This window comes from Coregonus clupeaformis, chromosome 36 (assembly GCF_020615455.1).
Source record: "Coregonus clupeaformis isolate EN_2021a chromosome 36, ASM2061545v1, whole genome shotgun sequence".
In the NCBI taxonomy this organism is placed as follows: Eukaryota; Metazoa; Chordata; class Actinopteri; order Salmoniformes; family Salmonidae; genus Coregonus; species Coregonus clupeaformis.
Genome location: NC_059227.1, coordinates 12,480,708 through 12,494,573, shown reverse-complemented (window position 1 = coordinate 12,494,573; position 13,866 = coordinate 12,480,708). Strand labels below are relative to the sequence as shown.

The following is a 13,866-nucleotide window of genomic DNA, read 5'->3' as shown; positions in this document are numbered from 1 at the left end:
GTTTGCAATTCTAACATTTTCCATGGCATTTGTAATGTATTTAGGAACCAAAAATTCACTCAAAACTAGCTTTTCAGGTGTTTGTGAAAGAAAAGACAAATGGACTGCATTTTTAACATGTTACAATAACATTTGTTATACAATAAAAGTTGTTATTCTATATTTACTGTATATCCATACATTTCGGGTAGGATCTGGATGACAATGATTATTTACTACTTTGAGCTACAAAACGTGTCATCTGAAGTTTTTTTTCCTAACTATTTTACCAGTAGTTGGATGAGGTAAATACGGGTGAGCTCCTCGTCTTGAGGTGTGGCGTCGGGCAGACTTGTCCATGTCTTCAGGCGTTCTTTAGCACTGCCCATCCACCCAGTGAGTGACACAGAGTCTTTGTTGAACCTACAAGAGGGAAAACAGGGTTCAAACAGGGTTCGATGTTTCCTTATGCAAAGCAGTCTACATTTATAGTGCCTTCAGAAAGTAATCACACACCCTTTACTTTTTTGTTGTGTTACAAAGTGGGATTAAAATTGATTTAATTGTAATTTTTTTGTCAACGATCTACACAAAATACTCTGAAATGTCCAAGTGGAAGGAAAATTCATTTTTTGTTTTAATTAATGGAAAATAAATCACTAATATATCTTCATTAGATAAGTATTCAACCCCCTGAGTCAATACATGTTAGAATCACCTTTGGCAGCACTTACAGCTGTGAGTCTTTCTGGGTAAGTCTCTAAGAGCTTTGCACACCTGGATTGTACAATATTTGTCAAGTTGGTTGCTGATCATTGCTAAACAGCAATTTTCAAGTCTTGCCATAGATTTTCAGGTTTCCTTCTTTTCTCTCTGTCATTTAGGTTAGTATTGTGGAGTAACTACAATGTTGTTGATCCATCCTAAGTTATCTCCTATCACAGCCATTATACTTGGTAACTGTTTTAAAATATCCATTGGCCTCATGGTGAAATTCCTGAGCAGTTTCCTTCCTCTCCGGCAACTGATTTAGGAAGGGCGCCTGTACCTTTGTAGTGACTGGATGTATTGATACACCATCCAAAGTGTAATTAATAACTGCACCATGCTCAAAGGGATATTCAATGTCTTCTTTTTTTACCCATCTACCAATAGGTGCCCTTCTTTGCGAACCATAGGAAAAACTCCCTGGTCTTTGTGGTTGAATATGCGCTTGAAATTCAATGCTCGACTTAGGGACCTTACAGATAATTGTATGTGTGGGGTACAGAGATGGGGTAGTCATTTAAAGTCATGTTAAACACTATTATTGCACACAGAGTGAGTCCATGCAACTTATTATGTGAATTAGTATGCACATTTTTTATCAAGACATTTCAGCTTTTCATTTTTTATTAATTTGTAAACATTTCTAAAAACATAATTCCACTTTGACATTATGGGATATTGTGTGTAGGCCAGTGACACAAAATGTCAATTTAATCCATTTTAAATTCAGGCTGTAACGCAACAGTCAAGGGGTGTGAATACTTTCTGAAGGCACTGTAAGTGTTAGCCAAAGCTGTGTTGTGTGTGTGTGTCCCTGCCTATCTTCCAAAAACCCTGTCTGTGTGTGCCCACCTGTTCCAGTTGTCCCTGATGTCACAGCTGCGTTGGCTCTCCTGCTCTGCCTTGCCGCGGACGGCCCGCCAGCGCAGCTCCAGGACGCCCCCTGTGCCGCCAACCCCGGTACTGCATCCCCAGGCCTGCAGAGCCTTCCCCTGGTCCAGGACCGAGCCTAGGGCAGGCTTGCACTCCTCCAACAGGGCCAGCACTCGCTAATGGGGGGAGAAAGGGGGAGGAGAGAGAGGGGAAGGGGGAGGAGAGGGGGATCCGTAAATAGGGAGAGAGTGAGAGAGAGAGAGAGAGAGAGAGAGAGAGAGAGAGAGAGAGAGAGAGAGAGAGAGAGAGAGAGAGAGAGAGAGAGAGAGAGAGAGAGAGAGAGAGAGAGAGAGAGAGAGAGAGCGAGAGAGAGAGAGAGAGAGAGATGGGAGTGAATAGGGGGAGGGATAGGGTGAAAATGTGAAAGGATAAAGATTGAGAAGGGAATGTATTTGGAATAAGAGAGAAGGAAGAAGAGGTAGGGCCAGAAGAACGGGGGATGAAAATAAATGTAGGGATCAAATAATTATTGTGGGATGTGGGGAGAGGGAAAGGGAATGAGGCGGGGACGGAAAAGGGAGAGGAGAGGAAGACAGGAACAGAGAATGAAAAAGAGAGGAGACAAAAGGAGGAGGAGGAAGGGGATATTTGCAAGGGTTACAGAAAGAAGGAGAGAAATATTGAGAGGGACAATGGGGAGAGAAATATGAAAAGGGGAAAATGCTAAAAAAAGTGAGACAAGGAACAATGTGTGAAAGAAATGCATAGAGAGAGTGAAAATGGAATCATCACCACCCAAATCCTCACCTGAACCCCTGCCCACCCCCACACTACTGCTAATGCGTCCCAAATGGCCTCCTATTCCCTACATAGTACACTACTTTTGACCAGAGCCCTATGGGCCTGGTTAAAAGTAGTGCACTATATAGGGAATAGGGGGCCATTTGGGACGTAAACAGCATCTCATTCAGTTATTATGGCCAGATAGAGGAAGGCATAAATCTATTAAGGAGATTTGATAAAAAGAAGCATGTGTACTCTACCCTTCCACCCACACACACAGGTGTACACACACACAAACACACACACATTCCACTCAAGTCGGTCCGTCCGAGAGATGAGAAATAGGATTCTGTAATTGTAAAAGGGAGGATATGGGGAGGGAATCCGAAATGGAACATCATGTTCTAATCTCCGATAATGGCCATCCGTATTCCTCAAAGTAATCTGATTTTGGAATGAAGCAATGCCACAACAAATAACTCTCCCTCTCTCTTTCACCCTTCCTCTCTCTCCACCTCTCCCTCTCCTTCTCTCTCTCTCCCTCTGTCTTTCCATCTCTCTTTCTCTCCATCTTTCTTGCGCCAGGTGGCCATGAATCCCTCATTCACTGAAGGGCCTGGTTCACATCCAGCTCTCTCTTTATGGTTGCGTCTCAAATGCCACCCTATTCCCTACATAGTGGACTGCTTTTGACCAGAGCCCTATGAGGGGAATAGGGTGCCATTTAGGAGTCAGCCTGTGGCGCGTCCTACATTTATGTTGGTTACTGGAATTAGACAACAGGCGGTTTCATCCCAGTGCTCGCAGGATGCATCGCTCATTTGGACATAAGACACCTGTTGCTTATGACTGATGCTCATGATATACAGTATCTTCCAGTGATACAACTGATTTGGTAAAATTAAGAATAAGGGATAAACTTGTTATGTAGAGCAAACTAGTTCTTAGTGGGCAAATGTTGCTCAATTGGGTATGTGAGGAGAAGAAAGAGGGTGGACAGAAGGAAATAGGGGACAGTGAACGAGAGAGGGATTAAGAGCGAAAGGAAGAAGAGATGAGGAGGTGATGAAGACAAGAGAGGAGAGGAGTCGGAGATAGGGACGGCGAGAAAGACTGAGATGGTCTACGGACAGAGAGAAAGAAGAGAGAAAAGAGCATGTAGAGAGAGAGCGACACAAAGGAGCAGCGAGACAAAGAGAGAGCAAAATGGGGAAAGAAGGAAGAGTAGTAGAGAAAAGAGAAGGAGAGGGAGGTTTGGATACCTGACAGGTGTCCAGTCTTTCCTGTAGCAGCCCCTCTTCTTCCTCCTCCTCCTCTTCCTCCATGGGACCCTCGCAGGGGATAAGGGCTTCCAGCTCCTCCAGCAGCCGGCTCAGCCGAACACAGCCCTCCTCCCACTGTGTCCAGTCCTACGCACAAACACGCATACACACACAAGGGTGTAAACATACACGTGTGCAAACACACAAAGACACAGTGTGTATGTGTGTGTGTATGCATGTATGTGTGTATGTGTGTGTGTCTGTTTAAAAGAGAGTGTGTGTGTTTACTTATGTGTGTCTTTCATGTGCGTGCGTGTACCTGCAGCCTTCTGTGCATAGTGGCTCCCTGCTCCAGAGCCTGTTGCTGCAGAGTGGTGACCTGTTTCTCCAGCCGGACCTGTTCCTCCTCCTGACCGACCAGCCCCCCCTGTGGCCCACACTGGAACAGCCGCTGCACCAACGCCAGCTGGGACCCCATAACCTGGTACAACTTCTGTTCAGCCATCGCCAAACACAGACAGACATAGAAAAAGACACAGACACACAAAATAATCAATTGAAACCCAGTTTCTAAATTGACAAAATCACATGACAATTGGTCAGTGGTTTACGTGGAGATGATCCCAAACTTTTATTTAAACTTGGATTCAACTGCTTTCCGAGTGGGCAAGACATTTTCCTCTACAGTTGTTCTTCCTTTCCATTCAGCTCCCATGCCTAGTCGAATGTGCATAAAATGACTTGACATGACATAACACTCTCTTTTCCTCCAAGACCAGCATACGCTTACCTTGTGCCTGCTGAGCAGAGTCTGCAGCTGGGTGCGGCTGTGCGGAGGGTGGTCCTGACAGTCTGCCAGACGCTCTCGGCTTAGCGCCACCAGACTGGCCACACCCTGCAGCAGGGCCTGGGACACCCGCTGCAGCTCCACTGCATCCTCGGGACACCGGCCGACGATATACTGCAGAGACACACCATCGTTATTGACCTACAGTAGACATCTAGAGTAAAAGGCGTGATTATGTAGGAAGAAAATACTGACAAAGGGGCACACACACACACACACACACACACTAGCCCTATGATTAACAAATTCAATGTGGTACCTCCAGCATGGGGACATCCTTGATGTGTGTGAATGGGTCACTCTGTCCACGTTCAATCTCATCATACACGCACACGTGGCTCTCCTGTTGCTCCATCCCTGCCTGCATGCAGCACACAGTGTGAAAAGAGACAGACATTGAAAAATCTTGGTTAAGCAGTTAGGCACTAGAGCCCGTTGCATATCGTAAATAACACAATGATATCTGTTCTAGGTATCTGAACATTCTGTAATGTTCTGATGGTTGTAAGGTGGTTCTGGGGTGGTTTGTGGGGTGATTGTGAAGTGCTGGGCGGCAAGTAAACTAGCGGTTAAGAGCGTTGGGCCAGTAACTGAAAGGTTGCTGGTTTGAATCCCTGAGCCGACTAGCTGAAAAATCTGTCAATGTGCCCTTGAGCAAAGCACTTAATATTAATTGCTCCTGTAAGTTGCTCTGGATATGAATGTGGTTGTAGGGCAGCCAGGTCACACCAGTTCCACTGCAGTATTAGACATTGGTCCAGGAAGTATGCATGCAATTTCAATACTGTCCACAAGGGGCAACACAAGTGCCTATTACTATCTAGTAGGCTCATGGCTTGCTAGGGTGTTGTGGGTGGGGATTGAAGAAGGGCTTAAACCATGAGCTACGGCTCTGAGGATCACAGATTCAATTCCAGTGCTAGGCACTCATTTTAAATTGTTATGTTTTAACCCTATCCCAAACCTTAAGTGGTTGTAGGTTGGTTGTGATGTTATTGTGAAGTTGTTGTAGAGTGGTTGTGAGGTGGCTTGTGTGGAGCCACTGACCTGATTGTGGCCCAGTTGTGTGTGTAGCCGGCTCAGTGAGGAGGTGAGGGCTGACTGGGCTGTTTGGAGACAACCATGAAGACAGGTCACACACTGGGCTATGGTCTCTGGTGCTTCAGACAACTGATCTGGGTTGATGCCTGACCTTACATGGTCCAGCTCCTCACCCAAGGCCGGCAGCTCCGAGGAGAGGCACTGTGAGGCACATACACACATAGACACAAATGAGCACACACAAACACAGACACACACACAGGTGCGCAAACACACGCACAGTTAACTTGCACAGGTTCAGAGATTTTGTCACCGGAAAATAACCAGAGGTGTGTGTTGTGTAAATGAAATTATGCAATTAAAGCTCATTATAGATATTGTTATTGCAGTTTAGCTAATTTGATAGGGAGTGATTAAACAACCCCAGGGTGACACTTCCATGGTGCAAAAGAGCACAGATCTGTGCAAAAAATACTAAACCTGGCACAATTTGTTATTTTTAATCTGGCAAAGTTTACTTGTTCAACAATGCGTGTTAGTAGGCGGCAACTATTTATACATAAACTTAATAATATGAATAATCACCTCCTTATTTCTCACATTGTTGAAGAAAAGTTAAATCCCAGATCTGTGCTCTTTTGCACGACAAAAATGTCACCGCCAGAGCGCAATATAGGCTACCTATTTCCAGAGATCTGTAAATGTAAATCAGCAGTTTGTATGTACTGTACCTCCATCTGTAGCAGTCTTAGTTGGCTATCCTCCATGGTGGTCATAGAGGGACTGAGCAACAGGCCAGTGAGTGTTTCCAGAGAATGCTCCACTGCACATAGAGCTGTGTAGAGCTCTCTATCCAACATGGGATAGCCACCTTCCTTTGAATTGGTAGAGGAAAGGCCACTTGCTCTGTGTCTGAGTCGTCTAAGGCTTGCAGTACACACCTCTATCTCCCTCAGACCATCAAAGCCACCGCCGGTCCCCTCTGCCCTTGACCCTGTAGCCTACAGAACAAAATGGAGAGCACTGTCAACACACTATAATGGCTTGAAGACAGTTGCCCTTAAAATCCTGTACCTCTGCTAAATTGTGACCCAGGTCTGATGGGTACTTGAATCAGGGAGGTGTAACAGTGTGAACTGACCGCATGTAGATCCTCTTCCTGAATCTTCCTCAAGGTGTTAAGTTTCTCAGACAGCCGAGTGTGAAGGAGGTCCCATCTCCCGTCCTATAAAAAAATAAATGTAAAACGTGCGTGCTGGTAATTGTGTGTGTATGCGTGTACATGTGTGTACATGTGTACATATGTGGTGCACAGGTGTGGTACTCTTACCAGGTCTTCAAGGGGGTCGCTGGGTGTATCTGGCAACTGACCATTGGCAACTGACTCAATTTCCTTGGTTACTGACCCAGTCATCTTGGTTACAGAAGTAGTCTCAGGTACTGATTGTATCTCTTTGGTTACTGATCCAATGTTCACAGGTACTTCTCCGGTTTCTTTAGTTGCCAAGCCACCTTTTACAGATGCTGGTCCAGTCTCCATGGTCACTGAACTAGTTTCAGGTAATGAGACAGTTGCCTTGGTTATTAATTCAGACTTCTTGATTACTGACACAGTCTCCTTGGTAATGTCCTTACTGACTGATTCTGTCGGCTTGTTTTCTGGTCCAGTGGTCTTGGAGATGGGTCTCCACTGAGCCGGTAATGAAAGGGTGTCTCCAGGTGCTCTGTCAGTTTTTTCAGGTGTTGGTTGTATCTTCTCAGATATTAAACCAGAATTAGTGTCTTCTGGGTCTACACAAGACTCTGGGATGTCCAACTCCTGAACGAAGATGATTGGAATGAATCAAACCCAACCCCAATAGACTGGTATGGAATCTGATATACAATTACTTGCACTTCTTTACTCAATGATCTGGTAACACTTTATATTTATAATCCATTAATAGATAATTTATAAGGCATGTATTAATGATTTACTGAGCACTTGTAAATCATTATTACGACTTTATTTACCACTAGTAATTAAGGTATTTGAAAACGGTTAACACTATTTAACAATGCTCATTAATAAATCATGTATAATGAATTTGTTAATGATCTGTAAATGATTTATATAAACTATAATTATTAAAAAAATGAAAAACTACATTATGTTTATGTTAGTGAGCTATTTACATACTATGAAGTTGTAAACTATTACTTATTACTTCTGCCTTTATTCATTATCAATATGTTAATGTCTTAAGAACCACATCAAGTACAAATTATTAGTAAACTTTTTAAAAAGTTGCAGCCATTCATACAAAATTATTTATAAAGTTTGAAATTATTATAAATCTTTTCACCAATTTCCCCTTCATAATATCAGTCTGGCCATCCCATCATTAAAAACTATTTGAGACAATGTCATAAGGGGCATTATTAAAACAAATTTGTCAGCGATTAGATCACCTTCAACCAGTCAGAAGATGACCTAATCCAAAGTGCAGCGTTTGGCTCCGTGGGTTTTTACCCACCCATCATTTTTAAGAGGATGCTGATTGGACAGTAACGGGGCATATTAGTTTGGATTCCAGGGTATGGCTCAGATAAATTAAAAAAACATAAATAAGTACACAGCAGTCAGGAGGTTGAAGAAAAGTTGAACATTTTATTGACTTACCGTGAGAATGTCCAATAGATCACAGCTGTACAAAGTTTGCATATGTTGGAGGAAAACTTGTTGGCTAGCTAGCTAGTAGTGAAGCTAGCTACGTAGCTGCGGGCTAGCTAGCTGTCTTTAGCTGATCCACGTCCGCATCTGATCGATACGCTCGGATGAAAGCAGACATCCGCATGATGTTTTCTATTTTAATACCTTTTTTTCTCCGATATGCACCCGTGCATTGTAGCATAGCAATACATAGGTGTAACGATGTGAAGCCTGACACTCAACCTGAACATAATAACCATAGCAATCATGACAGCACTCTCGCATCAATAACAATGGCACTCTCTGATTGGCTAAAAAAATCTCCTTTCCTGAGGATGGCTCACCCCTCACAGTTCTGGGTGACTTTAACCTCCCTACGTCTGCCTTTGACTCATTTCTCTCTGCCTCCTTCTTTCCACTCCTTTCCTCTTTTGACCTCACCCTCTCACCGTCCCCCCCTACTCACAAGGCAGGCAATACGCTTGACCTCATCTTTACTAGATGCTGTTCTTCTACTAATCTCACTGCAACTCCTCTCCAAGTCTCCGACCACTACTTTGTATCCTTTTCTCTCTCTTGCTCTCCTCCAACACTACTCACTCTGCCCCTACTCAGATGGTAATGTGCCGTCGCAACCTTCGCTCTCTCTCTCCCGCTACTCTCTCCTCTTCCATCCTATCATCTCTTCCCTCTGCTAAATCCTTCTCCCTCCGATCTCCTGATTCTGCCTCCTCAACCCTCCTCTCCTCGCTGCATCTTTTGACTCTCTATGTCCCCTATCCTCCCGGCCGGCTCGGTCCCCCCCTCCTGCTCCGTGGCTTGACGACTCATTGCGAGCTCACAGAAGAGGGCTCTGGGCAGCTGAGCGGAAATGGAGGAAAACTAGACTCCCTGCAGACCTGTCATCTTTTCACTCCCTCCTCTCTACATTCTCTTCCTCTGTTTCCGCTGCTAAAGCCACTTTCTACCACTCTAAATTTCAAGCCTCTGCCTCTAACCCAGGGAAGCTCTTTTTGCCACCTTCTCCTCCCTGCTGAATCCTCCTCCTCCTCCCCCCTCCCTCTCTGTAGATGACTTCGTCAACCATTTTGAAAAGAAGGTTGACGACATCCGATCCTCATTTATTAAGTCAAATGACACCGCTGGTCCTGCTCACACTGCCCTACCCTATGCTTTGACTTCTTTCTCCCCTCTCTCTCCAGATGAAATCTTGCGACTTGTGACGGCCGGCCACCCAACAACCTGCCCGCTTGACCCTATCCCCTCCTCTCTTCTCCAGACCATTTCCGGAGACCTTCTCCCTTACCTCACCTCGCTCATCAACTCATCCTTGATGGCCATGTCCCTTCCGTCTTCAAGAGAGCGAGAGTTGCACCCCTCAAAAAACCTACACTCGATCCCTCCGATGTCAACAACTACAGACCAGTATCCCTTCTTTCTTTTCTCTCCAAAACTCTTGAGCATGCCATCTCTAGCCAACTCTCCTGCTATCTCTCTCAGAATGACCTTCTTGATCCAAACCAGTCAGGTTTCAAGACTGGTCATTCAACTGAGACTGCTCTTCTCTGTGTCACGGAGGCTCTCCACACTGCTAAAGCTAACTCTCTCTCCTCTGCTCTTATCCTTCTAGACCTATCCGCTGCATTTGATACTGTGAACCATCAGATCCTCCTCCCCACCCTCTCCGAGTTGGGCATCTCCGGCGCTGCTTACTCTTGGATTGCGTCCTACATGACAGGTCGCTCCTACCAGGTGGCGTGGCGAGAATCTGTTAATTTTCTCCTTTCCCACTTCTGATAACCAGGTGGCGAATCGCATCTCTGCATGTCTGGCAGACATATCAGTGTGGATGTCGGATCACCATCTCAAGCTGAACCTCGGCAAGACGGAGCTGCTCTTCCTCCCGGGGAAGGACTGCCCGCTCCATGATCTCGCCATCACGGTTGACAACTCCATTGTGTCCTCCTCCCAGAGTGCAAAGAACCTTGGCGTTAACCCAATAGAAAGATCGGGGAAAAGTCCTTGTCCAATAGAAAAAGTATCAACCCATAGCCCTGGCTTTATCTCTAATCAATCACCTCCCTCCGAACTTCCCTACAAACACCCCTGTCTTGTGTACCTCTGATTCAGAGCCACGTCTTGCAGCCATTTGATTTGCTAAGATCAAATCATTACAAATATTTATTTTAATTAGTTCACTCCCACATAGGCCAGATTTGAGTTGCTGTTATTCCAGGCTTATCTACGCTATGCGCAATTAGCCTGGAGACAAGATTAAATAAAAGATCAACAAATTGTTTATAAAACTATAAATAATTTATATACCTATTATTAAGATATAGTGGCCACTTTAGATGATGTACTGCAAATTAGTTTACTAATAATTTATAAATGGGTTGTTAAAGGGACCTTGCACTTTCAAATCAAAGTTTAACAAACGTTTCCAGATTGTTATCTACACAACCAATGTCGTGGGACGTGGTTTCATCTTGACATCAGTAAACTTTTGAGATCTGAAAACATCTGACAAACGTTCATTTATGCGTGAAATGTCCCTTTACGAATAATATGAATAATGAACAAAGGCATTCAAGTCATTGGCAGATCATTTACTTGGCAGGAGAGCAGCCATGGGTGGGCCTGGGAGGGCATAGGCCCACCCAATGGGGAGCCAGGCCCAGCCAATCAGAATTAGTTTTCCCCCAAAAAGGGCTTTATTACAGACAAATACTCCTCAGTTTCCTCAGCTGTCTCAGACGATCCAGCAGGTGAGGAAGCCGGATGTTGAGCTCCTGGGCTGGCGAGGTTACACGTGGTCTGCGGTTGTGAGGCCGGTTGAACGTACTGCCAAATTATCTAAAACGACGTTGGAGGTGGCTTATGGTGGATAAATTAACATTACATTCTCTGGCAACAGCTCTGGTGGACATTCCTTCAGTCAGCATGCCAATTGCACGTCAGCACGCCTCAAAACTTGAGACATCTGGGGTATTGTGTTGTGTGACAAAACTGCACATTTTAGAGTGTCCTTTTATTGTCCCCAGTACAAGGTGCACCTGTGTAATGATCATGCTGTTTAATCAGCTTCTTGATATGGTACACCTGTCAGGTGGATGGATTATCTTGGCAAATGAGAAATGCTCATTAACAGGGATGTAAACAAATGGGTGCACAAAATTTGAGAGAAATACTTTTTGTGCGTATGGAACATTTCTAGGATATTATATTTCAGCTCATGAAACATGGGACCAACACTTTACATGTTGGGTTTATATTTTTGTTCAGTATAATTATAATGATTTACATTAATGTGCAGTAAATCATTAATACATGCCTTAGAAATGATATATGAATGGCTTTCAAATGAAAGTTATTATAAAGTGTTACCCTCTGAACTCCACAGAGACCTTTAGTGACTGTTGAGAGAAATAAGGAAAAACGACCACGTATAGAGGACTTACTATAAACGTCTGCTTACCTTAGTGACAGCGGCGGTGTGCGCTTCAGACATAGCGTCACTATCCTGGAGCCACTGGGTGGTTGTAGCCACTGATTCTGCCAGCTCCTGGTGGCTAAGAGTCTCGTCTGGGTCCTAACACACACAGTACATGTACACACACACACACGCAGCACACAGGTGTATTATGGGTGTGTGTGGCAGACAGGGCTCTTGAAAGACAGCTGCCTCTGACAGTGTCCAAGGGATTTCTAGGTAGGTTACGACAGTAGAGACTATAATCAGTAAAAGTATAACATGTTAAACTTAAACCCTGTTATAAGGCCCACATAAACTATCATGACAATGACATAAGAGGAAAAACATTCCATACCTTCAAAAAACGTTCAATACTGCAAAGTAAGACGATTATGAAACAAAACTATCACACAGCTAAAGAGGAAAGAGAAAGGGAAAATGCAGTTGCATGCCCACACGGAATAGCATTCAATGAAAAGAGGGAACTGTAGGTGACCACTGTAGAAGACTCTTGACGCAACTTCCAAGGACGTGTGTTGCTATGAACACCGAACAATAGTGGCATGATAAAAGGAATAAGTCAGAAATTGTATGAAGTAGTGTATTACCTGTTTTCTGAAGGCATAGAACAATCCCACTCTATGTGCAACAACCACATTATGACCACTAACTTTAAATGTTAGCTCTTAGCCCTAACCCCACTCTTTATTGTAATATTTTGATCAAGTCCCAGAACGGAGCTGGCAAATAAATGAGGAGTCAATTAAATTGGAGCAGAGGCAGGATTAAACTAATAATTTGTGGTTGTAGCCAACGAACTAGTGGGCCAATGATATATCTTGTGTTTTATTTTATTTTTATTTTTTATCTTTACCTCCGGAAAACTGCATGTGAGCGTGTCAGAGGATGATGAGTGATGATCTTCGTCCTCGTATTCCTCCTCTTCCTCAGAGAGGCATGCTTCTGAGGCATCCTCCTTCACAACAGGGTTAGGAAAGGGTTAACATTGGCTGTTAGTTAAATGTTAGAGCAGTGGTTGTCAACTCTGGTCCTTTGCGCCAGCTCAGCACTGAAACACCAAATTCTTCATTGTTAGTTGATTAGCTCATTTAGGTATGTTAAAATGCTGTACTGGATCAAAAGACTGCACACCCTGTAGCTCTCCAAGACTGTGAGAACCACTTTGTTAAGAGTGCCTGAAAATTGTTATTCAAACTCATGTTACTTCTAATGTTAGGGTGTGTCTGAAATGGCAAAATATTCCCTACATAGTGCACTAGGGTAACATTCTGTACGTAACATTAATCTTTTGGTTGACCATGCGAGTGTATACCTGATGGCCGGTGGTCCCCGGTGGACCCGTATCCCGTTGATGTGTGCTGAAGGTAAAGGCACTGGGTTCTGTTGTCACACACATATTGCCTGACGGGACGTCCCCCTCAGCCTCCCTTACTTCACACATCTTGCCCTGTGGATACAGAGGAGGAGACTAGAGAGATTAAAGGTCCTGAACAGTCGAAATCATGCTTTTCATCAAATAAGATGATATTTGGATGAAACTAAATCAAAGTAGGATGACCAAAGTATGAAAAATGACAGTTGCTGGTACATCGATATAGTTCGATCATAAAATCAAATCAAATTGTATTTGTCACATGCGCCAAATACAACAGATGTAGACTTTACTGTGAAATGCTTACTTACGAGCCCTTTCCCAACAATGCAGAGTTAAAAAGTAAGAAAATTAGCAAATAAAAATAGAAAACAGTAACACAATAAATAATATATATATACACAAGGAGTACCGGTACTGAGTCAATGTGCAGGGGTATGAGGTATTGAGGTAATATGTATATGTAGGTAGGGGTAAAAGTGACTAGGCAATCAGGATAGATAATAAACAGAATAGCAGCAGCGTTTGTGGACAGTGTGAAAGTGTGTGTATGTGTGTGGCGTCAATATGCATGTGTGTGTGTTTTGTGTGTGTGAGCGTATGTGGTGTGTGTGTGTGTGTGTATATGTGTGGGTTGGAGTGTCAGTGTAAGTAGTTGTGAGTGTGTGGGTATAGTCCAGTGAGTGTGCATAGAGTCGGTGTAAGAGAGTCAGTGCAAAAAAGGGTCAATGCAATATTCCGGGTAGTCATTTG

The 13,866-nt window shown here is 43.9% G+C and overlaps 1 protein-coding gene across 2 annotated transcripts in view; it reads right to left on the bottom strand.

Annotated features, from left to right (window-relative positions):
* The window catches only part of LOC121552132 (nesprin-2-like), a 236,291-nt gene that overhangs the window by 89,179 nt on the left and 133,246 nt on the right, over positions 1 to 13,866 (bottom strand). For both annotated transcript variants that reach the window (XM_045211261.1, XM_045211262.1), the window contains 13 exons: positions 13,054 to 13,188; positions 12,595 to 12,696; positions 11,724 to 11,837; positions 6,884 to 7,372; positions 6,695 to 6,778; positions 6,285 to 6,554; positions 5,560 to 5,754; positions 4,772 to 4,873; positions 4,456 to 4,626; positions 3,985 to 4,158; positions 3,666 to 3,812; positions 1,600 to 1,796; positions 270 to 402 (listed from right to left, as the gene is read on the bottom strand). In XM_045211261.1, coding sequence (XP_045067196.1) covers positions 270 to 402; positions 1,600 to 1,796; positions 3,666 to 3,812; positions 3,985 to 4,158; positions 4,456 to 4,626; positions 4,772 to 4,873; positions 5,560 to 5,754; positions 6,285 to 6,554; positions 6,695 to 6,778; positions 6,884 to 7,372; positions 11,724 to 11,837; positions 12,595 to 12,696; positions 13,054 to 13,188 — 2,313 coding nt within the window. The remainder of the gene's footprint in view (positions 1 to 269; positions 403 to 1,599; positions 1,797 to 3,665; positions 3,813 to 3,984; positions 4,159 to 4,455; positions 4,627 to 4,771; positions 4,874 to 5,559; positions 5,755 to 6,284; positions 6,555 to 6,694; positions 6,779 to 6,883; positions 7,373 to 11,723; positions 11,838 to 12,594; positions 12,697 to 13,053; positions 13,189 to 13,866) is intronic.